At 37.2% G+C, this 27,217-nt stretch overlaps 1 protein-coding gene and 1 long non-coding RNA gene across 9 annotated transcripts in view; both read right to left on the reverse strand.

The window, feature by feature from the left end:
• The window catches only part of ASG2 (transducin family protein / WD-40 repeat family protein), a 49,216-nt gene extending 47,408 nt beyond the window's left edge, over positions 1–1,808 (reverse strand). For 6 of the 8 annotated variants that reach the window (XR_016054632.1, XR_002280394.2, XM_020665304.2 and 3 more), the window contains exons 1-3: positions 1,627–1,808; positions 979–1,047; positions 135–212 (exon numbers count right to left, since the gene is read on the reverse strand). Coding sequence is in view for 6 of the 8 variants with exons in the window: in XM_020665304.2 (XP_020520963.1) it covers positions 135–212; positions 979–1,047; positions 1,627–1,698 (219 nt within the window). In the remaining 2 variants the exon portion in view is untranslated. The remainder of the gene's footprint in view (positions 1–134; positions 213–978; positions 1,048–1,626) is intronic. The other 2 variants (XM_088865417.1, XM_020665303.2) reach the window with 1 other exon arrangement.
• A 10,200-nt stretch (positions 1,809–12,008) lies between these two features.
• On the reverse strand, positions 12,009–20,227 carry LOC110006980 (uncharacterized). Its single transcript, XR_002280395.2, has 2 exons — positions 19,915–20,227; positions 12,009–12,369 (listed from the first exon to the last, which is right to left on the reverse strand). It is a non-coding gene; the product is annotated as an uncharacterized LOC110006980 (long non-coding RNA).
• Between the last annotated feature and the right edge of the window lie 6,990 nt (positions 20,228–27,217).

The raw sequence follows: 27,217 nt of genomic DNA on the forward strand, positions 1-27,217 counted from the left end.
CTCTAAATCATGACATGATCACCTCAAAAAAAATTAAAAATATTCAATCACTGAAATAGATGAAACAAAACAGTAAAAGAATGGTCTAAAGAATTTGTAGAAAACTACAATTGTTAAAAATTGTGCAATTATACCTGTGCATCATCAGATCCAGACACTAAGAGTGAGCCCTTGGAGTTCCATGCCACTGCATTCACACAACCCTGGTGACCCTGCAAAGAACCATAAAAACCCAACAATTGCAGTACAGCATCAACAGGGGAAAGGAACAACAAGGAAAATTCTAACATTTCCAAAACAACATTTCTCTTAAAACTCTAAGTTCTATGATAAGTCCCACCCAAACAATTGTGGAGCTAATGTTTACAAGGTGCTGAGATGTACATCAGGCGAACTAAGCCAGCCACGAAAATTGAGACATTGTTATTTATTAAGGGCCATTGAAAACTCCAGGTTTCTTATAGAACCCAATCACATGATACACTTTGTCATTTTGAAAAAGGATGCAATTTCTGTAAGGGCTAGGCTTTATGAAAACAAAGTAAAGCCTCAACTCAAATCCTCATCCAAAAAGCACTTTGGAAATCAAAAATCTCCACGATGGATCTAAAATCAATTTCTAACACCGACTATGAAATTTGAAGCTCAAAAAATGGTATAAATCTTGCGGATATGTGAACACTTACTTTTAGGGTGAAATGGATGGTCTAGATATTGTGTTACATTATACACTTTTTTAGGGCTTGAAATCCCATTTTATTTCACAACCATAATGCTCAAGGCCGAGATGATCAATTTGAAGGTTTTCCGATGCCAAAATTGCAACTTTCGGTGAGTTTTGAGGTGAGGCTTTACTTATTTCGAAACACTTACCCTTAGAAAATAAACAGGAGGTACCAAACAAAGCGAAACACAAAGTCATAAAATATGTCATTCAGCTGCTATTGGGAGAAAATTTTCAATTTGTGACTCACAAACCTCCAGCTCTTTGTCTAAAGATAACCTCCGGACTAATGAAGAGTGCATCTGCAGTGTCTGGTTCACATCCTGCATAGCTCAACCAAGTGAGCTTAGTGATCAATGCTTATCCAAAAAAAAAAAAACTTAACTAAACCACCTCATCTCCCGTTTTCTCTTTGAACCAATCCAATTCATTTAAAATCTTCAAAGTCCATAATTAAATATAGGAAACACCAGTTCAAATGCATAGAGAGATAAATTGATATAGAAAAATGCTCATATTCACCATAGGTCAGCATGTACCTATCCAAGAATTCTCAATTACACCCAACCATTCTCATTTTCACATCTACCAAATCCCAAAAGATGGTGAGATTTGAACCAAAGAAAATATTCAGGAAATGAATATTCAAACGAAATCGACCCACTCTGCAATCATCTACTTCACTACTATCCCGACACCAATCAAGAAGCAAAATTATCAATTTCTCACATATTTCACTGTCAATAGTGACAGATCAACCAATGAATCAAGCTATCAAATAGAATACTCAAGATCGATCAAAGTATCATTCAGCATCACATAATACAGAAAAAAGAGTGCAAAATGCAGAAAAAACAGAGCAAACAATGCAACGTAAATGGTGATAAAAATGGGGAGATTACCTTGCTAGAATCTAGTTCTCTACCACTGGTAAAATGGGTTATGTTAACATCAGGAAACCCTAACTCTTTCATTGCGAAAAAGGAAAAGAAGAAAAAAAAAAAAGGAAGAAAAGAAAAAGAACTCCTCTTTCTCTCGCAAGGAAAACGCCTGAAATTCTCGTCCTTCTTCGACCGCCTCGACTCCGCAAAGTTAATGGGTGAAGAAAAGACGTAAAATCTTCCGTCTATTTACATATGACAAAAATGCCATAACTTTTCTTTACGCAGTCTCGAAGGGAGACTTCGGAGAAACGTGGGTATCTTGGTCTTTTTAACAGGCAAAAAAAAAAACTAATATTTACCTGAAAGCTTATTCGCTTATTAAAATTGTACATACTGTCAAATATTAATCTCGGTCTACACAAACTAAAATTTGACAAAAAGGATATGGAAAAGTGTACAACGCCTTAAATGGTATTTTAAAAACGTTCTTACATCAATGGAAAAGAAAAGGATGAACTTTCTGTAGGGCTGCAGCTCTATTTATTGATGTTGGTCTGCAGCCATCTACACCGTCTTTGTATTTGGACGGTGCAAGTCTTGCACACTCCCTGATTTGGGAAACCGGGCTTCTGGTTGCTTCAATTTTATTATGTTAAAATATAGAGAAAATTATAAAAATGTCTGCAAGGCAACTTTCTAAACAATCTTACCCAAATTTTTTTCAGCAACTTTTACTGTAAATTGAACTTTCTTAACAAATACCCCCAAATAAAAAAAAATCATACATTTTTTACAAAAATGTTCATAGTGCTGGACTACCCTTATTTTGTGTCGGACCGCTTGCTCAAAGTATTGAACCGCTTATATTTTTGTGTCGGATCGCCCTCATTTAGTGCCAGATTGCATGCCCAAAGTGTCGGACCACCCTTATTTTGTGTTGGACTACTTTCCAAAAACAAAGTGCTAGACCGCCCCCATTTTGTGCTGGACCGCGATATTTTAGTTTTTATTTTACTTTTTCTTTTACTTGGGGGTATTTGCTATGAAAGTTAAATTTAGAGTAAAAATTAAAAAAAAATTAAAAATAAAAATTGGTTGGGGGAAATTGTCCAGAAAGTAAGATTGTGGTAAGTTTTTGTAATTTTTCCACCCATTTTTTGAACCAAAGATACCAAAAGCCCATTTTTTTACCAAAGATACTAGAAACCAAAAGGGAAAATTTCATTTGGAACCCTAATTCCCAATCTTATTTCATGGTAGACCGTCCATTCTTTTTTTCTTTCAAGCGGCATGCATAAATAAACCCTTAAGGATTTCACCGTACCCCCTCAACTCTGATCTCTCTTATTTATTCTTTTTACCATAAAAGTGAGCCCCAACAAATCATTTTATACAATCTCAACCCAAAAACTTTTTTAACCATATTTTTCCCTTTTCAAACCTATTATATCTCCCACATTCAATTCACCACGTTCTAAAAATCATTTTTTGTTATATTTTTGACCTTTTCAGCCTCTCATTGTCATATTGAGGGCTCTCTCTCTCATATTGGTCTCTCTCCTTTCCTCTTGCATATTAATCTCTCCCCAAATTATGCAGTCGGTTCTTTTCTCTCTCTAAACCTCTCTTTCTCTAATGACCATGTACCATATAATTTCTCTTTAATAAACATGTACTATGCAATTTCTCTCTAGTGGCCATGTATCATGTCATTTCTCTTTCTAATTATTTATCACTCATCCCTATCAACCTTTCTCCAACTTGATTTTGTTATTTGGCCGTATAAATATATTGTGTATACATTAGATATCATACTAAATACATTATTGTATGAGTTCTCTCTATGTCTCTCTAACACAGCCTTTTTGCTTTTACTAAGCTCGAAAGGATATATGTGGGTAACCCGTCAAGTGTATTGACTCAAAACACACTCAGACACACTGTAAGAATTGATCATTTAAGAGACCAAAACATCAATCATTTAGTTATCTTTGATTTGCAGGTTCCCATGTAATGTATTGCTTATTCCAAGCAATCTTTTTCACAATAAAAATTCTTATGTTTGTTGTAGTTGTTAATACTCAATAACTTTTGGGCCTGGTTTCTATGCGGTGAAGCCCGCATATATTGAAATGTGGGTCTCTTAATAAATCTATTTTTGAGATGAATTTTAGGACTTAATTTTTAAGTACATGGAGATCATGAATATGAAAAAATAAATCAATTTTAAAAACTAGAAATAACAATTATAGTAAGAAAACATTTAAACCGTTAGTTTTCATTGTTTTTAGATGGACCACCTACTCGCATCCATCTTTAAGATGGATGCTTTACACTTTTTGGACCGCATATGTAGAAAGGCAGTCCAGCCCGTATGAAACAATTTTCCATTACTTTTTGGCGTGGTTCTATACCAAATAAAATACACACACAAAGAGATGGTTCCATACCAAATACCTCCTACACGTAAAAAACCAAAAAAATGAGAAATATCCTGAATTCAAAAGGAATTTTTTTGGGGTAAATTTCAAAGGGCTTTGAAAATGCTATTTGTACTTTGACATCATAATGCGCCGATCTGGAAGGTAGTCGAGTCCTATAACAAACAATCACATAGAGGTGTTCCTCGTAACAAATCTGAAACTGATAGTCCACATTAGAGAGAGTTTTAAGCTTATAATATTGACAAACAAAAGCATTTGTGGTTCCTCCAAACCGTTGCCACTACAATTCAATCTTAAACCGATGATCACGGTTATGTAATTCATCTAACTTCTCAATAGATGATGCAAATGATTTTGCAAGACCGGTCAAGCATACCCAAACCTGTAGAAGCAAATAAGAGTATCCATAATCGATAATAAATGAAACCCTTTGAAGTATATATTTACTAACAATAAAATATTTGAGCATAAAAGTATACAAATAAAAGGCTATAGTTTTTAAATACTTTTGGGCAGGTAAAAGGTTAAATGCCATCTCAAGAGCAAATCTATTGTAAATGCATATAACAAAGGGAAAATTTACTAACCTCTTATTAAAGAGCTACCCTACAACTTTCCCTATTATGTCCCGGGTGATTACACCTACTACAACGAATAGGTGTCACGTCCGCCTCTTGTAACTCAATGCGTTTAAAGAAGGCCTTTTGTGGGTGGTGGTAGCATATATGACTCATCTGAAAATGACTCGCCATGCAATGACATATCAATTAGTGAGACAAGTCTAACTGGTTTAGAATATGTCTCTCGGCACTGCAATTGTGAAGTACTCATCACAATATTCATACAAATCCTTTTTGGCCATATATAGGGCTCTGCATGCATACTTGCATGGCAATCCCATGATTAGCTGCTCGACACTCGTACTCTCGTGTGACTATATTCATAGACCAACTCATGTGGTCTCCAATTATTTCAAATTCCTCACTTAAAACCCTTATCACACTTAGAGAGAGAGGTCTTTATACTTGCTGCCAATCTCTTTTCCACAGTAGGGGTGATAGTAGTAGTCCACTTTTCATACTCCAAGAGACGCTCGGCCATCAATTGCTTTTTTTGCCTCATGATTCGATCTAGGCATTGTAATGTAGGGAGTTCTAGAGCCTCTAGAATCCAATTATCAAAGGATTCAACTACCTTAGTTGTAACATGCTCATACGGCTTCCCCTTGAATATAACAGTAGCCCAATGCTCTGGTGATGACTCTATTACCCATTTATATACCTCTTGGGAATGGCTTTGAATCTCTCCCAATCAAGATATACTCGGAGGCGATTCAATTTAGAGCAAAAATGATTTAAGAGTTTTGGGATTAGCCATTAGAAAGAGAGAGAGGTTCAAAGAGAGATGAATCTGTTGTGAAATTTAAAGAGAGAGAAACCAACAGTGAGAGAGAGAGAGGTGAGCATACTCTAAGGGTTGCCACCATGGTGAATGGAGAGAGAGAGAGCCCTTGCTCTAGTAGAGAGAAAGCTCACTGTGGTGAAATGAGAAAAGAGAAAAAGAGATGAGAGATAGGAGTGAAAAAAAGAAAAACATGGTCAAAAAGGTTTCTAGGTTGAGAAGGTATAAAATAATTTATTGGTACTAACTTTTATAGTCAACAGTGAACAAAGAAGCGAGATATGAGATTGAGGGGGTACACTGAAATCTTGAGGGGAAAGAAAAACAGGAGTCTACATGAAATGAGATCGGGAATTAGGGTTCCATACGAAATTTTCCCAAACCAAAAACCTTCTTCTTCTCTCTCTAATATTTCTCTCTCTCTAACTTTACCAATAGGCAAGAGAGACATTTCTCTGATCTCTCTGAGAAGGCGAGAGAGTTCTGTCTCCTTCTAACATCTCTAAGGAGCATCGCTCTGTCTCCAAGCTTTTTCAAGTTTATCTCTCTAAATTTGAAAGGAATTGTTCCTCTTTCACTTTCTACACTTTTCTCTCTAGAAAGATCAGGGCTATAGCAGGTGGTCAATAGCTCCTGGCCGCGTGTGGTGGTGGTGACAAAGTAAAGCTATTCAACGTCTCAACAGAGCCAGCTAGCCCTGCACCCTCCATTACTCGCCTTCTCTTGATTTCCAGGTTAACTCAGTCAAATGGAATCACACCAGTGAGACAAATGGACCTATACCCCGTTCGTGTTCACTTACTTTCTTATCTCTTGCAAAATGCTGGGAAATACAAGTATCTATTTCTAGGCAACTGCTTGAGGGAACGTCAGTGATCTTTTTGAAAGCGAATTTTTTAATTTTGAAGTTTTATGTTAGAAACTGTATTTCTGTATAGTTGGGCCTTAGGCCCCTATGGAAATTATTTCAAAATATTGTAAAGAACTCTATGTTTATTGATTGATTTATAAAGAATATACAAGACCCGTATAAATATACAACTAGTAACAATTAAAGATAAATGTCAATGGTTATGGATAACTATTAACTAATCATATCATAATCAAGAGACATTTAAGAGATATACACCCATACATATACATATCTCGTTATGTATTCATAATGATATATATCAATATAGATATACATATTCTAATACTCCCCCTCAAACTCAAGATGCTTTTATACAAAGCAGCTGAAGTTTGAACAATAAGTTGCATAAATGAACGAGTTGGTTCTTAAGTCTTCACGTGCATGGCGTGACCAATAAAAGCAGTGGAAGCAATGGTATCTTGCTTGAAGAAGGTTCTCTAAGTCTTCACATGCATGGCGTGACCAACAAAAGCAGTGGAAGCAGTGGTCTCTTGCTTGAAGAAGAAGCACAAAGGAAGCAGTGGTCTCTTGCTCGAAGAAGAATCATAAAACTCGGTAAGGATCTGAGACAGATTCAGTAACTCGCAGTTCATAACACAAGCCAAAACAAAGACAAAGGCTATTTCGTAGAGAGGCGAAGCACGACTCGGTAGATAGTCAAAGAAGAACTTAGCAGATAGTGCAGATCGACCATTTTTAGAGGCCATTTTTATAGGTGGATGAAGACTATGGGCAGTAAAATACCTCTGCAGCCACCTAAGAATTCACGTTCCTACTTTGACGAAGATGCGCACAAATTGGTACAGCAGTTTGTTGATGGAGATTGTCAATGGAAAGCTTTTGCTGAGACGTACACAAATAGGTTTGAACTGCACGGAGATTTGCTCGCAAAAATTAGGCACGAACTATTGAATTGCTTGCAAAAAAAAAAAAAAAAAACTTTGAAGGAGATTTGCAAGCAAAACTTAGGTACTAACTTTTTCTCTATCATCAAATCAAAATCCACAGCAAAATAGAAACGAAAGATAAGTTTGCAAAATTGTTATGCATAGATGGGTCTCAATCCCAAAAAGATGATAGAAAGGCTCAAGTGGCACGGCGCATCTTGATCTTGTTTCCTCCAGTGGCATGGAGTTTGATATGAAGAAATAAAAAAAAACTTTTGCTTGCAAAGCGTACTGCTGAAGAAATAAAATAAAAAAACCCAGCTTCACGAGATCCTTTCTAGAGAGAGTAACTTGGCCCAAGTGTAGAGAAGGCCAAGCACTGATCACATAAGACCCAAAGAAGATCGCAAAGAACCTTGCTCTGGATATATATGGGTATATATCTCTTGTGTATTCATAATGATGTATATTAATATAGATATACGTACTCTAATATTTTAAAAACTGACAATGGTGCGAAGCTGCTAGTCCCAAGTGTTAAATCATGTGTGCTATGGTGGCTATGTATCGAGATGGCCAATTGGATTGGGTCATTCTTTCAGAGAGAGGGGAGAGGAAAGCAAGAAGTTGCACTTCGTAGATGAAATTTTTGTAATTTTTTGAAGTGCAGGGTTTGTTTCATATGTAGCATATGACCATTTGCCAATGAGAATTTGGAGGTAGCTGCTGCTTTAGAAAGTTTGCCTCTCTATCTTCCTCGGTATGGAATCAATCCCCCTTTCCTCCTCTCGTTGTGATTGAAATGGCAATTTTGAGCGAAAGGAAAAAAGCTCCCCCCCCCACCTCTCTCTCTCTTCTGGTTTCTCCTGAATAATCATCATTTCCTTTTTTTTTAATCTTGCATGAAACATTTATTTGTTCTGAATTTTCTTGATGTTCTTTTACTATTGCATTCTCCATGGACAATGGAGAATTTGGGCACTTGAGATTGGCTATGGTTTGAAGGATTTGGTAAAGTGGAAAATTTAATTTGTTGAATTGGAATTCCTCTTTCTTCACTCACTCTCTCTTGATCTTGATGCGTGGGAACTTTCAAATAGATGGGTTGGAGTGACACTTACATATGAAGATCATGATGTCTATCTGATAATTTGTCATGCTTTCGACTTTGCAACCCATGGTATTTACATTTATCTTTGGCGGTTGGGCGTTGTGGAACTATTATTTTATGTAATCACTCACACATTAATGCATGCAAATTAAGAGATTAATTTGTCAGCTCATTTTATTTTAGTTTTGTGGTACTTGAGGTGAGATCTGCAATCTATTTTTCTCATGGACATTGGATTTGCTCATGAATTTTCAGCTGACTGAAATGATATTAAAGCTATCTGATTTAATATATGTGGAGAATAATGATAACCTCATTGTGCCAAATCAAACAATATTTGAAAGGAAAGTCTTAATAAGCACCCATCTTTGAATCTTTAAATTCAGTTTACCCAAAAATGAGAGAATTGAACGCAACGTCTCCTATAAAAGAGAGTCAAGTCTAGATTTGACTGCTTTCAAAGTTTTTGCCCCAACACCGAAAAATCTTACATGCATTAAATTAGCAACCAAAAATCCGTTCACAAAGAAGCTATGTAATTTCTTTTCCTTTTTTTCTTGGAATTGTCGATGTTTGTATTGAGAAGGAAAAATCTAAGTTTAAAAAGTTTAGGCATCCCACACAATGGGTGCTCCATACAAAAAACTTCCAAAGACAACAAGAGGTGGTTAGCTCAAAAAATGCTATATGACCTGCGTCGCGTCCCAAACACATTGCCCTGGTGCAAAAAGGCATGAAAAACTGAGCTAATCACTGCTGCTGCTCAAACACATTGCCTTGGCTGTTACTCATGCTCTCTTGGGTGTTGTTTGTGCTCCCCATAGTGACACACCTCTATTGCTCCTCAGCCACTTCACCTTGGGTGTTCGTGGTTACTTGTACACCTGCACAAAACTATTAAAAAATAAAAAATGATATGATCAAATATTATTGATTCCTAAATAACCTCAACATCTCTCATCAACGTATCTATATATTGAATTACATACAAAATGCTCCCATCTTTGAAATACCATGAAAACCAGTAATTCCATTTTTCATATTGGCCCTAACAAAGTATAATCTTGATGCTAGGGGTGGCAACTGGTTGGGTATGGGTCGGGTGCAGCTGAATCCGTACCCAAGCTATTACGTATTTGACAAGTCCAAGAATATAGTACCCAAACCCGTACCCAAAAGGATATTAAGGACCCAGACCCAACTACTTTCTATTGTTCATTTGATTTCTAACTTCTTCACCTCTTTTGCAGTTTCTATTGTTCATTTGATTTCTAACTTCTTCACCTCTTTTGCAGTTCTTTCATCCTTGTGAGTTTACTCATCTTTTCGATGTGGGATTAATTCCACCCACACACTCTCTCTCTCATTTTTTTTGAGGTGCTTTAATTTTTTGAATGCCCTGCCACCTGCACGCACTTTCTCTCTCGCTATAGCTGGGCCGCCGTGTTTTTAATGGATGCATATACCAACTCATTAAACCAACTTGGCAACTTATTAAACGAACTTGGCAACTGAGGATACTAAACTTGTCAACTCATTTAACGAGGAAGGGAGCGGGTACACAAAAATATCATGTGAAGACGCACCAACTTGGGCAACTTATTAATTGCTTTATACCTTTTTAAACCATCATCTTAATTGCTTTATGCTTTATACCAATGGACACTTAAAAAAACAAAAAGTGGCATTGTGTGGGATTAAGTGGGATTAATCCCATATCCTAAAGAGGTATAGAACTCTTGGGATGTAAGCTCTATTAAAGGGGCATGGAACTTAAAGTTGGTTAAATAATTAAATGATATAGAATAATAACATAAAGGTTAAGTTATATATAATAAATATGGGCCTAGATACTTGTTGAGTTGGGTATGGCCATACTTGTACCCGGACTTGAGATTGATCAGGTATCACTTATTAGATATTAGATCTTATACATGTACCCGGACTTGAGATTGTTTAGGTATTTCTTATTAGATATTAGACGCAGACCCTACCTGTAGGTCCAAAACTTGGACCCATACCTGAACCAGCGTAAGGTAGGGTCTTGGATTAGGTCCGGGTCCATTGCCCCTACTTGATGTAGATATAAACAAATGGTTGAATGGTAAATCAAAAGCTGAAAGCTTACACAATCAGATAAAGGTATTTGATGTCCATATGCAACATTAATGCTCCATCAGATGTCCCTTGGTATGTAATTAGAAACCAACAAACCATTTTGAAACTGAAGTATTGTATTTCAAAGCCAATGGCGTATACTTTTCTATGTGATTATTCTATAATATGTAATGCTTGAATCCTATCACATCTTTGCCCATTCTCTCTCTCTCTCTCTCTCTCTCTCTCTCTCCCCCTTCCCAAATTTTATGCTTATATTAGGCCCTTTATTGGTTAGAAATCAGCTTATTCAGTCTCACCCAAAAGAGAATTGTAGATAACTAGCAGTTAAGACTTTGGTATCTTCCTTTTCGTTGCTTCACCCTCTTGCTAGTTTCTGTTGCTTTGAAATCTGGACCTTTAATACAAAAAACTTTAGTTATTGGAAAAGATTAAAGAGACCATGTTAATGGACAAGCACTGTCCTATCAAATAAAATAAGATGAGAATGTTTTTCAATTGAGGTGAAAAAAACTTGCATTTTTTTCTATGTGAATATTTTTTTCTTTGACATCCAAATTGGCCCTTAGTTATTGGAAAAGATTACAGATATACCATGTTAATTGACAAGCACTGACCTATCAAACCAGAAACTACAACCCCACCACTTTTCAACAAAAACAACAACAACAATGAAAAATCAAGGGAAATAAAATAAAATTCAAACCACCACATGCTTCAAATGGGCTCAAGACTGGTTCTAATGAGCAAATGGTTTCAATTAATAAAAAATTAATGAAAGAATAAAACCATTCTACTGGTTCACCAACCATCAAAACACAATATGCATTTATCCCGGCAATTTAGAAGGTTATATCAATGGCATCATGAGTTCTTGATAAATATCAACCCATAATGAAGTCATGTGGCTCAAGGAGTTCAGTTAGGGCAAGTGATTATCTTGGCCATGTAGCATATGTTGCAAACGAAGATGGTGTTGGATAACATCTGATCATTCAATTCAGTATTAGGATGATCATTATTATAACTCCCTATAGAATTTTACAGATTTCTATACACTTGCATAATTCACATTCTTTTGACACTCCAATCTACACTATAATGCTTTTTACATCTTAAGTTGGATTTTACAAATATGATATTCTTGGTAAAGGCATTTAAGATTAGTCAATAGGGATTCCTCCCCATGCTCCGAATGCCCAATTTTCGGTTCAGGCCAGTGATAACAAGACCATATATTCCAAGAAAACACAAATTAATGTAAGAATTGCAGAGATGGTACATGAGGGTGATTGTCAAGAGTCAATTGCAAGGATTCTAAGTCCAATGAACCAGCTGCTTCTGCAGCTGAATTGGGTTAAACCCATTTCTCTCTCCTTCCAATACTGAATACAAGCGTTATCGTTCGACATGCAACACAAATAATTCAGGGGTTTCTCCAAAATTCAGAGAGAGAATAATGTTTGCAACAAAAAATCTATTTACAAAGAAGTTATGTATTTTTATTTTTTTTGAAACTATTAGCATTTGTATTGAGAAGAAATAATTAGATTATGAGCATAGGCATATTGGATCAAAAAATGCTATACAAAAAGACCCACAACGACAAAAAGTTGTGGGTAGCTCAAAAAATGTTATACAAGCATATCACGAACATAGGTATACTGGATCCCAGGGACCAGGGTTTAAAAAAGTACCCAAAAGCTCCCCTGCGTACCACCCCAATGGATATCAAAAAAAGTGATGGCGTGAAAAATTAAGCCAATCATTGGGGCTCCTCAAATACATTGCCTTGGATGTTACTCCCCCATAGCTATAGACCTCTGTTGCTCCTTAGCTACTTCACCTTGAGTGTTAGTCATCCACCATTGGGAATCACTTGTACACCTACACAAGAATATAAAAAAATAACGAATATATGATCAAAGGTGATTGACTACTAAACAATTTCAATATCTCTCATCAACCCATCTACATATTGGATTCAATACACAATGCATGTCAAATAACATAAAAAGATGAGTTCAATGCACATTTACAGTGATATATCAGCGTGCACGCTGATTGCATACTAATATATGCGTAAATCAATGTACACACTGATATATAATGATATATCAGTGCATACACATAGCAGGAATTTTGTGTCATTTCCCACACATACCAAAAATCAAGTAAAAAATACTGAAGCACCCAATTAAACTGCCTATAGCAAATAAAAATGAAATCATTACTGACAAATAAAATCCAATTATTGAAGTAACAGAGAATTACTGCATATGAAAGATGACTAAAGAAGACTTGTCGTACCATGTGCTATATATGAAGGGGCAATTGTGCTTGTCATGACCCATGACTCCGTATGTATTGCACTCTCTCTTACTTGCCATCTCCAACCCAGATTTGCATCTCCTAATGTCAGGTCATCCCTTTGCCTTTGCACACAATGGAGCCTTTATAGTCACATGTGGGTTCGAGACCACAAAGATGACGGGCCACTGGAGGGGTAGGAGTTTGCATGGAAATAGGGTTACTATGGGTAGAATATGCATGTTTTGTAGAAGCATTCTCCATCTGCACTCTAGAAGCAACCTTTTTTTTTTGGGTAAATTAAAAGTGGCATGTCAGTGAGGATTTGGGCCCCTACCTTTTGGTGAGAATGGAGTTAGAGACCTCATTATAGGGCTCGACAATACTATCGCCAAGGCCCCATGCGATTCTTCTCTAGCAGCAACCTTCTCACATGCCTCTTTTAAAATAGTCTTTGCATACTCGCATGCACCCGGATTCACTGCCCCAATAGTTGCCACCATGTTGGCCCATCGATGTAGGTCCTTGAGGTGCATGGAATAGGTATCATCAAAACGAACCCGTATTTGAACCTCGAAGCCATCAAGATCAACCCCTTTTGTCACATCCTTAGTCCATCGTTGCATAATATAGCAATCGGGTAACTCTAAGGATATTTTTTGAAAGTAATACCCTAAGCATATGACTGCATGGAATACCCATGCACTCATATAGGTGGGAGCTACATGTTGCTTATTCTCAGTACCATTAAATACAACTGAGTGAGCCAAGTGACAACCCATATGTGTGCAAATAGAAAGTGCACAACACCCCATCATCCACTTGTACTTCACAACTAAGATCATTGGCTTTCACCAACTCTGGCTGAAAAAAGTCCTAAAAGATAGTTAGGGCATAAATTTGAGCCATCTACTTCTGTATTCAACTAGCGGTCTTCATAACTGGTATTTTGTTGCGAGATTTGAAGTCTAGAGTACTTCCATCATCAAATTTTTTATCAATTAATTCTTGAATTTGGGCAACAAATGTAGTTAAGTTGGTATGGAAATTCACATATGCCTTAATGTCCTTATTCATGAATTCATTTCTCCCACTAGTCCTATTTTCAGCAAAGAAACAATCTAGCAAATATACATCCACCAATTAATCTCGAATTTCATGTAAGGACTGAAGCCATTCATGATTATTTAGATCATATCTTTCGAGCATTCTTGACCATCCATCTTCAAATTCCATAATTGTGGTACAACGGTCAATGCAATTGTAGAAGTCTAGTCAAATGTTAGATATCTACACTCAACTTGCCCCATTTTCTGCTCAAATTTTTGTACAATGCGCCACTTACACAAGCGATGTCAGGACTCTGGAAATACCTTATTTATGGCAAGGGCCATTGCCTTATCTTCATCAGTTATGATTCACTTGGGTTGGTGTGCATTCGTCACCTCAAGCCCCTTTGTAAACAACCATATAAAAGAATCCTCATCCTCTCTCTGGATCAAAGCACACCCTAAGACAATAGTCTTCATATGGTGGTTTACTCCTAAAATTGGGGCACATGGCATCTTATAGGCATTGATCTTGTATGTAATGTTAAATATAATGACATCCCCAACGAACTCACATGCCATTCTTGATTTTGCATCAATCCATAATACATTAGTTAGGTACCCATCTTGATCAACTTGTATCATGTATGCAAATGATGGGTTCATGGCAATCTTTGCGGCAAAGAACTCCATCAAGCCCTTTGCATCCCCTCCTACCAATTGTGACTTTCTTCGATTTCTGTATATTTCATTCTCACAATCTTGCTCTATGAAAGAAAGACTCCTTCGACCTCCAGCCTGTGCACTCACCACATTCATGATCTTTGGTGCATTTAAACCACATGAGCTATACATATGGATCGATTCTCTTGTGGGCTCGGGAATTTTACGATGTGAACAAAGGAGATGAACTTTGGATGGTGAAGTCAAGGAGTGAGAATGCTTTTTATTATGCTTCGCAATGAACCATGTACCGTACTCATCTTTCTTAATTCTTAGCATAGCTTTGCACCCCATCCTTGTATTGGGCCTAGATCGATTCCCCTCATATTTCTTGTGTCATTGACCTCCTTTTGAACAAACATATTCAGGAGTGATAAGTGATCCATCTTTTCTTGATCGATGACATGATGCACATCGAACACTGAAACCCAAATTTCTTGCATACTCGTTATAGAAATCCAATGTGGCTCTAGGGGACTCAAACCGCATACCCTCTTGTGGGACATCTTTAGACCATTTAAAAGATAGAAGCTCCGTGATAATTGGTTTACATGCATCTTGGCCTACATCAAACTCACCATGATCATCACCATCTACAAGAACTTTATCCTTCAGTTCATTGTACTAACCAAAATCATTGATTCCATAATCATTAATAGGAGGACTTCCCATTTGCTCAGGTGTATCTATCTCATTATTACCCAAATTACTCCCGATCTCCATTTCAACTGTGAACCTTGTGTCCAAGTTCAGATTCATCCTATTTTTTGAACCCATAAAGATGAAAGAAAATTAATTAGAACATTTAATGACTTACTTTGAATTAAATGGTAATTGAAGAAACTCAACTGCAAATTTATTGCAACCATCACAATTATCATTCACTTCTATAGCACTACGAAATTTATTGAGATGGTTACTTTCATCAAAGTAAACAACATCATGAAAATGATAAATATTTAATAAATAAGAGCACATCCAAAGGTATGCAAGAGAAAGTAACCATTTCAAATTTGGTTGCTCTCTGAAACCCAAATGAATGACAAACTAAAGTATTTCCCAATTGGGTTTGAAGGCAACCCATTTGGTTGAGCCTCGTCCTCGTCGCCTCGGGGACCCGGCTGGGGTCCGGCCCAAGGACGCTCTCTCGAAAAACCGAACGCCTACACGCTCTTGTGCGGCGCGTGCGCGTGTGTTTGGGGACACGTCCAGGCTTGGCTAGCCCTCTTAGATCACTGAGGAAAGTCCCCCGGCCTTCTTGGAGCGATTTGGACTTTGCTCCCTTTTCGCTTGCACACGGCACCGGTCGGTTTGCGCACCTCCTTCGTATGAACCCGGGATTGAGAGCCCCTTTTGGTTCGTCCCTTTGAGTGTAGGTTTTGGGGCAATAGGTTTGCGAATGGTTTGATGAGGGTTTGGTTAGGGTTGAGATGGGGTTTAGATGAGGGATAGGGATAAAAGAGGATAGATTGGGAAATGAAGGTAAGAAGAGAGAAAAGAGGACCACCTTTGAATCCGGTGGCCTTAAGGCGTAACCTCCCCTAGGAGGTATTACTGGGGCCTTTCTAGAAAAGGTACCAAGTACGAGGCCTAAATATCCCCCGAGGATTCAAGAGGACGTGAGACTATGGGACAAGCCTGTCGAAAATACGCCTTCGAAGAGCCTCTTAAGGGATGTTCTAAGTGATAGAGTGAAAAGGGGTGAGATGAGAGGAGAGAAAAGAAGAAGACAAGTGAGAGTATGAGAGAAGGGAGAAAAGAGAAAGAATGATCACTTAACGATCTGGCAGCCTCCTGGTGTTACCTCCCCTAGGAGTTATTACCGGAGTCTATAAAAAGGTCCTAGTCGAGAGGCCTAGGCACGTCGGAGGATTCAAGAGACGTACGACTATGGGCCAAGCCTGTTGAGAATATGGCCCCGAAAAGCCTCTTAAGGAGTGATCAAGAGAGAGAAGTGAGAGGGAGAGAGAGAAGAAAGAGTGAGAGTGAAGTGAAGACAGATGAGAGAGTAGGGGAGAGGGGGAATGAGAGAATGAGCGAGCGAGTGGGACAGGTGGGTGGCCCAGCCGCCTACCTCGTGAAGAGAGGAGAGAGAGAGAGAAAGAGAGAGAGAGAAGAGCTGGGAGCTAGGTGGCTTAGCCGCCTGGTTCTTAGGGAGGAGAGAGAGAGAGAGAGGGAGCTAGGTAGCCCAACCGCCTAGTTCAGGGGGAGAGAGAGAAGGGAGAGAAATAGGGAAGAAGAGAGAGGCGAGTGAAAGTAACCGGTACCTAGGGTCGAACCGGCGGCTTGAACCCGGTGGCTAGGTGCGATCCCAATATCCTTGTGAGCTCCTTGAGTGAGACTAAGGCCTTGGTGTAGAGAAGGCTAGGGTGTAGGGCTATGGTGTATGGGTTGAAGGTGAACCTAGATGAACTAGGGTGTATGGTTGATGGGTTAAGGATGGATAAGTTAGAGTGTATGATGTGTGGGATAAGGAGTATGGATAGGTGTGGTGTAGGGTATAGAGTGTATGGAGTAGGAAGTATCGGTAGGTGTAGTGTAAGTTGTAGAGTATATGGAGTAGGGAGTATGGCTGTAAGGTGTATGGTATGAGATGCATGGAGTAAGGAGTATAGAGTAGGGGGTACGATGGGAGGAGTGGGGAGTATAGTCAATAGGTAGGGATTGTGGTCCAAGGGGTAGTCCTCTCAATGTAAAAATATTCTCTCGCCTCTCTATTGAAGTGGAAATGAAGGCACAAACAAGTTTGATCTTAATCTCAACTTAGCCAAATTTCCAACTTTTCCACTTAGGGTTACAAATGAAGTAAAAATGATTATATAGAGCCATCCCCAAACATAGGTGGATGGTCAAAAGCAAACCTAATTGTCAAATAATACAATTAAAATGAATTTCGTTTTTGGACAATAATGACTATTTTGCCCCTCCATACTTTTGTAAAAATGATAAGACCATCCTTAAAAAGGGGCCTCTTGCCTTCCCTGTGGTTCGGGCCTATTTTTGGTGCTTTCCAACGACATTCCGTGCGATCCAATGTCATAGAAATGTTGGTCGTCTCAAGGCTATCGATTTGATATGCATTTTGAGGCTTGAATCAAACTTTCGATGATGAACCCAAAATATGACCAAACCCATAAATTTGACATTTTCGATCTTTGATCTTGCATGCTTTGTCGCAACCCCTCGATTTGAAATCCATTTGATCACTTTTCTAATTTTTAAGGTTGCTGAAAAATGGTTTTCTAACAACCAAAACAATGTGTATTTTTGTAGGCTTGAATAGAACACCTTACTGGCCTTCATCTTGTGCAAATAAGTACTCAAATGAAGCCCTTCAAGTCACGATCGCAACGGACCCAACTTTGAGGTTGTAGGAGCCCGAAATCTTGAGATATGATCGTCGGAACGACGACATACGCTGTAGAAATTTTCCTACAATTTGTGTACTTGTAGCGAATTTTTCTCTTTGATTTCTCCTTGCTTGATGATCCCCACGGCGCATGCCATATGTCAAAACGTGTGTCTCGATGAAACGAACAACATAGTAAAATTTGGGGTCGATCCGCCTCAAGATAGAAGTGAAACAAGCTTCAATAGTTGCCCCATTTTTGAAATCACAGTTACTATTTATAATAACTGGTTCAAAGGGTTCAAATGAATAGTAAAAATCTTGCCACTTTTGGAAAGTGGGACCTAGAAAAGTCCCTTTGAGCTGAAAATGGGCAGACGACTTGATTTCGACCTTCTGAATCCATTGGTAGTAGTCCTATGGTCACTAGAAGTCTCTATAGCAGAGTTCTAGCTATGGTGCATCGTAGGCATACTAGGAACCTGGGCCAAAAACTGATTTTGTACTTGTTTCTCCTATTCTTGCCCGAATTGGATGAAACTTGGAGGACATCCTTGGATTATCATAGGAGACTTGTGTGCTTGATTTGGGGCCAAGAGGACATCACTATCATGCTTCTTCAAACTAAGACTTATTTGTGTGGGGCTTCCGTAGTCCATAGGTGTGACTAGCACCTACAGGCTTGAGTCACAACCGCCTCCTCTTTTATTTGCATCGGGGAATTAGTGCATCAAAAATATGTACCAACACCATTCTATAATAGAAACTTGAAAAATCTGAGAGCAAAAAAACACCTAAAGAAGGAAGACAACTTTCAAGATACCTTTCTTGTCTTGACTTCCAAAACTTGAAATACTCAAGAAACAAAAACAAAAATAATAATGAATCAGTTTTCATTATGGTTAAGAATATGAATATTTACAGTTCCACCCCAATCCTGCAACGCACAAATAAAATCCCATGTGTTTTTAATATAGCAACCTTGCCTCTAAAAAACTCGTTTCTGTGGCATACACCAACTTCGGGAATAAACAATCTCATACATAACGCAAACCATGATGGTCAATCAAATCTTAAGCCAAATTTAAATAAAGAATGCCCCCAATAATAAAGAATGCCCTCAATAATTCATTTGAAGTAGTATTAGAACTCATACAAAACAAAAACACATAAACAAAAATTCAACATCTTATAATTCATAGAAAATAGCACTTTGAATAAAAATTAATGGTAAATTCACTTTTAATACATGGTTTAAAACTATTCAATTATATAAGAATCATATCTAAACCACAACCATAACTAATTTTCTAGATAAGATCACCTTAAAAAATGCTTTTGCAGAACCACCCATAAAGAATAGATCCAAAATAAATGACAAAAAAATTCATGGAAATCTAGCCCAAGTTCTATCTAATCTGCTTAAAAAAATATATAAAATCCATATAAATAACAATGTAGAAATGGAAGAATAACAATGTAGAAATGGAAGAACCCATCAAGTGTATGCCTTACAGTAGCAATGCTCTAAGCAAGGCGGTAAATTGATGTAACAATTAGAGCAATTAATTTAGTAGTCCAAACTTGATAAGCAGTTGATGGATCTCATATTCCAATATGCACAAATTTTAGAAAAAAAAAAGTATGGAATTAACGAAACTCAACGAACCAGAGTAATAATTAAAGCTCAAAATCAACCAAATATCAAAAAAAAAAGAGGAAAACAGATGTCTGCAGCTTATGCTTCCATAATGCACAATCCTGGAGAATTAGTAGAGAAGGGGAGAGACAGGGAGGGAAGAAAATAATCTATAGAGTGAACGAGTTAAAAACAAGCTTAAATGTATAAAAAAAGGTATAATCAACTGAAGGGGAGAAAATAATACTCTTGCAGAAATCAACACATAATACCCTCTAAAAGCATGCTTCATACCCACAAAATCACCAAACCCTAACACCATTCCTAACCCAAAAGATCACCATGCTCAAAAGATTTGAAACCTTCTGGATAGCCATTCTCTAGGGTTCTGAAGAGCTTCTCTGAGGAACTTATCCACCGAGCGTCTCGTCCTTCAACCAGAGAATGTATCAAGATGAGAGAGAAAAAGCTTGTCCTTCAACCAGAGAGGTATCCACATGAGAGTGAAAAAGATTAGAGAGGAAAAAAGGAGACCAGAAGCATGGAGAGGGATTGGGTGGTAAAATATTCATGGAAATGTAAAATAGGAAATATATTAATGGCGTAATTCATTGCTAACTCAATATATTGTTACTGTTCGGGAAGTATTTGGATGCCATCTCGTTAATGCATTGTTAAAGCTATGTCGGGAAGAAATCAGGGAAATACATCATTTTTCAATATTTTGGCTATAAAATCCTGTATTATTATTTTTAATTGTATAAGTTTGTTTTTTTTAAAGATAAAATATCAATTAAAACTGCTTTATTTTGTAATATATAAATGAAGCAACTATTAATTTTATCCTTTCTCCCTTTAATTATTTTATTTCTAAGTGAATAGCTTAACCATTTTTCTAAGGGAGAATATTATCCTCATCACTACTTACTAATATGTGAAAAGCAATGATATCACTATTATACTAATGTGAGGCCATGATGAATCCATTTGCCATTGACCTGCATAATAAATAACAAGGTTTTTTCAATACCACACATAATCCTGACACGATCACAACATTCACGAATGAATCAGACAATGGATGAGTATATCCAACAGATTGAGTCGTTGTTTAATCCAATGTTGTCAGATTCGCTTCGGAGTCTGCTTCAGTTTGGTTTGAAAAATGAAGCAATTTGATACTTCAGCTGATTCGAAAGAAGACTTTTGTTTTTTTTTTTTTTTTAAAAAAAATTGAATTTTTTTATAATTTTCTAAAAAATTAATAATTAAAAATAGGAATTTAATAATAAATAAATTAATTACCACTTATATATTCAAACGAAATAACTTTTAGAAAAAATTACAAAAAAACCCAAAACTGCACTTTCATGCAACTAATCCCCAACGTAACCTTTTCACTCACTTTTTTCTCCACATATGCTTTTGATGCAAAAACCCCCACCAAACTTTTTATTTTTTAAAAAAATACCTAAACTACCCTCTCTTACTTTTACCTCCATGCCTCTCTCCTATATCCCACCAAAAGAGCGGTCCCCGATACCGTGTAAGTGGGATCCGGCAATAGCTCTCCAACACTGTGTAAAGTGTGGTCTGGCAGTAGGGCTCCGGCACTATGTAAGGTGTGGTCCGGCAATTGAGAATGGCGGTTTGACAGTTGCAAATGACTGTCTAGCAATTGTAAAGTGTGGTCAAGCAGTTGCAAAGAGCGGTTCGACAGTTGGAAAGGGCAGTTCGGTACTTGTGCGCTCCGACAATGTGATATTGCGTTCCAACAATGTGCTACAGGGTCCAAAAGTCAACGTCAAATCTGACCAAAATGATTTTTATATACGAGAAGAGCATTTCCGTCTAAAAAAATGAACTTGTTCCTTTAGAAGGATATTTGCTTAGAAAGTTTCTTTTGGGAAAAAAGTGAGAGAAAGAACTTGGTTGGAGGTAAATTTCATATAAAGTGTGGTATTAGGGTTTTTTGTAATTTTCCCTAACTTTTAGAGAGAATAAATAAGTTAGTTGCTTAAAGGATTCAAATACATGTGGCTACTTTATTTTTGTGGAAGATAGGTGAGTTTTGACTTCAAATTAGCCACCTCATGTCATAAATGTCCACGGTAGAAAGGGAGTGCCGTGCCCTTTAATTTTGTCATATCCGATGGGGAATAGATTACCCGTCACCCTCGTAATCCATTTCGTAGCTATTTTGGTGGAAATTCCATTACACGATTTTGGACCCCATATAGTAACCTATTACCATTTCACACCAGTGTTGTTGCGTACGAATACAACGAAAATGAGGGATTTCATGTAAATCCATTTCCTTGTAATGGATTGTCGGATACCCAAAAAGGCCCTTAGGGAAAAGGTTTCAAAAAAAATGGCGAGGGGTTACTGGGGTTATTGGTTACCCGATTCTTATTGACTTTGTTGCGATGAATCCTCACCGTCCAAAATATTGGATAGTGAGAAGTGTTGCAGCTCTAGTTATTTCCATGCTGCAACTCTAGTTATTTATATTGGGCTGCAACCCTATGAGTTGACAAAATACTTAGCATGAATATGAATAAAGGTGGAATCTCAACCGTCAGGTGTTTATCGGGTGATTCAAAATACATATCCCTATCTGAATTTTAATTTTTTTTTAGAAATTAGATCTTAATGAAAATTTGAACATGTGTATTAAAAGATAGGTTGTACAAGAAAAAGTAGATAAAACACATCTATTCTAAAATATAAAATGACGTAAATATCTCTGGAATATGATGGGGTAATTTGGTCATTCTAAATTCTTGAAAGTATTTTTTTTATATTTTTATATGGTGCACTATAGTGTCAAGTATATACATCCAAATTTTCATCTCAATCTGATTTATAGAGAAAAAATTACAATTCACACTGTGATGTGTATTTTGAACGATGAAAATCTAACATCTGAGATTTCAACTATATTACTATTCATTATAGCTGTCAAGTGTTTACGCTTTACTCTTAGACAATATATGGGTCATATTTTCCGATCGGTAATAGCGAACCGTGGAGATAATCCCATGCCCCATTGATGGGCTTATCTCAATTGTATGTTTATGAGAACTGTATGTGCATGCCGCTCTACATGAGTACCACATATTCAATAACTGATAAGATGCACATATTTGCAGGCCTCATTAAAATGTTATATATGTAATGTAATTTTCTAAAAATACAATGAATGTAGTGAATAAGAATTATGATTGTCTATTTCTTCATGCCGATAGATATTTATTTTAAAAAAATAACTCATTTATTTTTGTGATATTTTTAAAATAGTGCATAAACATGTGATATAGTCATTGTAATAGGTAAAGAGGATTGTTTTAATTATTATAATTGAATTGAATAATAATTAAATTTAATAATCACAAACAAGTCAATTAATATCATCATCACCATCATCAAAGCTTTTTCTTAACTAATTGGGGTTGGCTACTCCTACATGAATCATGGTCTACCATTCTGATGTATTAGGGGCTCAGTGAGGCCATAAGTCTCTACATCTTTTCTCAATACTTTCAACCATGTCCTTTTAGCCCTACGCTTGCTATTTTTTAGTCTTCAACTTGAACTAACTCACACATCCCAACAGTTGTTGTAGTGGGTCTGCATTGCACATGGCCAGCTCGCTTATGTCTACTTTTTCTCATCTTATCGTTTATTGGTGTCACACCTAAATTCTACCATATATATTTACTTTGAATTTTATCCCTTCTTGTCTTGCCACTCATATATCTCAACATCTTTGTCTCAGCTAGGTTCATTATATGAGAATGTTATATTTTAACTGTAACATTCCGCCCCATAACTTAAAGTTTGTCATAAAATTGTCCTATAGAAGTTGCCATTTAGCTTCATCGATATGTGGTGATCACATAAAACTCTGGTTACACATCTCAACTTCGTTCAACCAACTTTAATTTTATGCGGGAGATCTTCCATAATCTCTCTATTTTCCTCTATTATCGATCTAATATATCAAAAATATGCTCTTTTTAGTATCTCTTAACCGTCAATCTTAACTACTTCATCATCTCTATTCCTATTATTATTAAACTTGCATTTTAGATACTTTATTTAGTCCGGCTAATTTTAAAACCTTTAGATTATTGAGCATCCCTCAAAATTCTAACTTTCTATTGACACCGTTTTGGGTCTCATCGATCAAAACTATGTTGTCCACAAAGAACATACACTATAGTACATCCTCTTGTAGATGCCTAGTTAGGTTGTCCATACCTAACAGAATGAGGTATGAGATCAATTTTGACCCTAAGGTAGACCTATTTTAACTGAAAGCTTACTAGTTTCTACACTAGTTGTTCACACGCTACTTACCGCTCCCTTGTGTATATATCTCACCAAGTCGATGTAATGTCCAGAGACTCATTTCTCTTCCAACACCCACCAAATCAAATCTCGAGGTGCTCTATCAATGGTAAAACCAAAAAAATGCAAGAATAATGTGGGGGTTTCTTAATTTTCAGTTAATAGAAGCATCTTACGTACTTTTTTTTACGCCGACATTTTCAATATCTTGCCATGAAAAATCAAAATTGGGTTTTTTCGGCACCTACCTTATCTCGGTCCTTATTCTTCGGTACGTGGTCATCTCTGAGTCACCATTGCTTTCGGTGCTTAGGGCCATTCGCAGGAAGACTTCAAATTTTTTTTAATTTAATATAAATATATTATATATTTATCTATACAAATATATAAAAATAATGACAAATTAAAAATAAAAATTTAAAAAAGAATAAAAAATATATAATTTTTTATAGGTATTTCTTTGCTTAGGCCGAATGGGCCCGAAGCATACATGAATCTGACTGAAACGGCAGCACCAGGCTTCGTTTTGCTTCGATCTAACCTAAAATATGAGGGTTTTGACCTCTTTCGAGTAAGCAACACGGATTTGACAACATTTTTCTAAATTGTTAAGTTCTGGTTGGTTTGCTAACAACAGGACAATGAGGGGCGTCCTTAGGCGCCAATTTGGTGGTCCATGAGGGGCCCATTTATTGTTCATCCACCCATGAGAGGGAGGGTCCTTGTTTCTTAGTGAGCACACCCTAAAGCAAAGTCGTATGCATAAATAATTGGGAACAAGATTGTGGTCCTTCAAGGCTTAAAGGTAGCAACATAAAATGACGGAGGCACGCAAATTAGCCTATGATGGTACAGACTGAGAGGGACGCCAAACTTGGATGTAATCGAATTCCACCCACGGGTGTTTGACGCAGGTTTCGTATTTGGTCGTCCTATAAAAGATACCTTGGTTCCCTAAGCACATGCGCAACTAGGATGGATTCAAAAACATGCAAAAAACATCATGGAATCAACCCCACACCTCTCTCTCGGACTGGGAATGGGCCGAGCGAATAGGGGTCAGCCTTGCCCTAGAAAAACAAGGATATGTGCTACAAATTGTCGCACCGAGGGCCGGACGGTACTGATCCAGCCCCGGCCTTGTTACGTTTTTGCTTCTTCTTCTTTTTTTCTTTTTTTTTTTTGGCCCATCCCCGGCCCTCTTATGTTTTTGTTTTTCTCTATTTTTTTTCATTTTTGGCCCAACCCAGCTTTGGCATGTTGGGGATGAGGGTCGGGCTAGGCTACTCGTTACAAACCTTCTCTCTCTCTAGTGTATAATAAACGAATCAAAATGCTCTGTATCTCGTAGCTCTCATTGTTTCGATTCTAAATTTTTATGTCTGTCCCATGTAGTGTGTTTGAATTTTGGAAGATAGTGTTATAAAACCACGTCTTCTAAGGAAGTGAATACCGCAAGTTCTATAACCACCCACGCTATTTCTAGCATAAGAGGATGCCATAGGTTCCACATTTTGCATGGAACTTCTCGTTATTAAACAAGGAAATGCTAAAGTGTCTAGGAGAGATGGCTTTAAAACCCACCGCTTCCAATAAATCAAATGTTCTATTGGTCTTATGAACTAGTAGTCTCTTAGGACATGTCTATTTGTGGAAAATCCCTCCTGAATCCCTCTTGGAGAATGAGAAAGTGGCATCTAGGAAATCTAAAATGTTCACACCGCTATTCAAAAGAACAACATTTAATGAGAAAGCAGCATCATACCTTGTAAGGTATGAAGACAATTTCTCTGAAATCTCACTTTTGGGTTTAGTGATAGCCAAATCACTGTATCCATATTTTTTTCTAAAGATTAAGAGTATTATAGTAAAAAGATAAGGGATTTTTTTGATAAGCAAAAAAGTGATATCTACGTAAGAGAGTCAAGAAAAGCATAATACCTATCATTTTGAAGGGAACAGATCTCCAAAGAAGAGATGGGTCTCCAAGAGAGGTAGAGAGAGATAGCCTCTTAGATAGAACCGGTATTCCTATGAAGTTTTGGTTCGCTTTAGTTTCCACTTCTAGAGAGAGAAAGTTTCTCGATTGCTCTCGAAGTTATCTTTTCAGTAGTGGTATTGCGGTGAGAAAGAAGATATTGATCGACAGTGTTGCTCAATCGGGAGAGTAGGTTTAATAGGGAAGATAGGTGAGGGTTTTTTACCAATGTTTAGAAAGGTATATCTTTTGTAACCCAAAACTGTAATCTTCATTGTGGTTGTGGATTTTTAGTTGCCGAGGTTGTGGATGTAGCCCTATAGACTGAACCATGTAAATCATGTATTGTTGTGGTGTGTTTTTTTATGTTTTCTTTAGTTCTTGCTCTCGATTATAATTGTATTCATGTACTTCGCATTAGCCAGCTATGTACACGATTTTGGATGGAATCTCAGTATTTGGGATTCCTGGTTCCGCAAGCTAGGAGCTCTCGAAAACCCTACACTCACTTGTATAGAGAGATGGGCCAAACATCTCTAAAGTATTCAAGATCTAGTATCAATAGAATATTTGTACTCGATTGTTTTACTGCGATAAATTTCAAGCTTAAGTCTTAACCTCCCATGGATACCTAATTTCTAATACAAGCTTAAAACCCCTACTTGGATGAGGTTTGTATAAAGCACCCTCTTTATATTGTGAAAGTAAGTCCCCCTTTTAAATTTGACTTTGAGATATAATATCGGTGTCGAAAACCTTATGGCTTGAAAATATATTTTTATTTTTAGTTATGAAAATTTAGAATTTTTTCAGTGATATGGATCGAGCACATCTTTAAACACTTGAAAATCTTGTAAACAGATGGTTTAGATAATTTGTTGCAAGATGCACTATTTTTTGAACGTAAAATTTTTTTTTTTGTTCCTCGTTATACTACACATATGGAGGTCGATATGATCACTTTGATGTTCTTCAATTACGAGAACACTCTTATTTAATGGATTTTTAGAGGTGCACCTTACTTCAACAATGTAAGGTTGCAACCTTTAAACCTTTTTGGCTCCTATAATCCATTTGAGGTGTGTTGGCCTCCATGAGCCACATGACCCACCTAGGGTCTTGAGTCGCCGCTCAAGCCAAAATTAAGGAGTCTTATCTATCCTTGATTACTACAGTCATGTCAATTCAACTACGTCGGCAAGCCGACACAACCAAACCTCTCGTCATGAACCTCCTATAAAACTGGCTCGGCCAGGGGGCGATCTGTCCCATAGCCGATCCAGACCTGACTCCATTCAAGGCACTTATCACCATCCGCCGGTGCAGCCTGT

Source organism: Amborella trichopoda, chromosome 4 (genome assembly GCF_054954075.1).
Source record: "Amborella trichopoda isolate Santa Cruz 75 chromosome 4, AtrichopodaSantaCruz75HAP2 v2.0, whole genome shotgun sequence".
Lineage (NCBI taxonomy): Eukaryota > Viridiplantae > Streptophyta > Magnoliopsida > Amborellales > Amborellaceae > Amborella > Amborella trichopoda.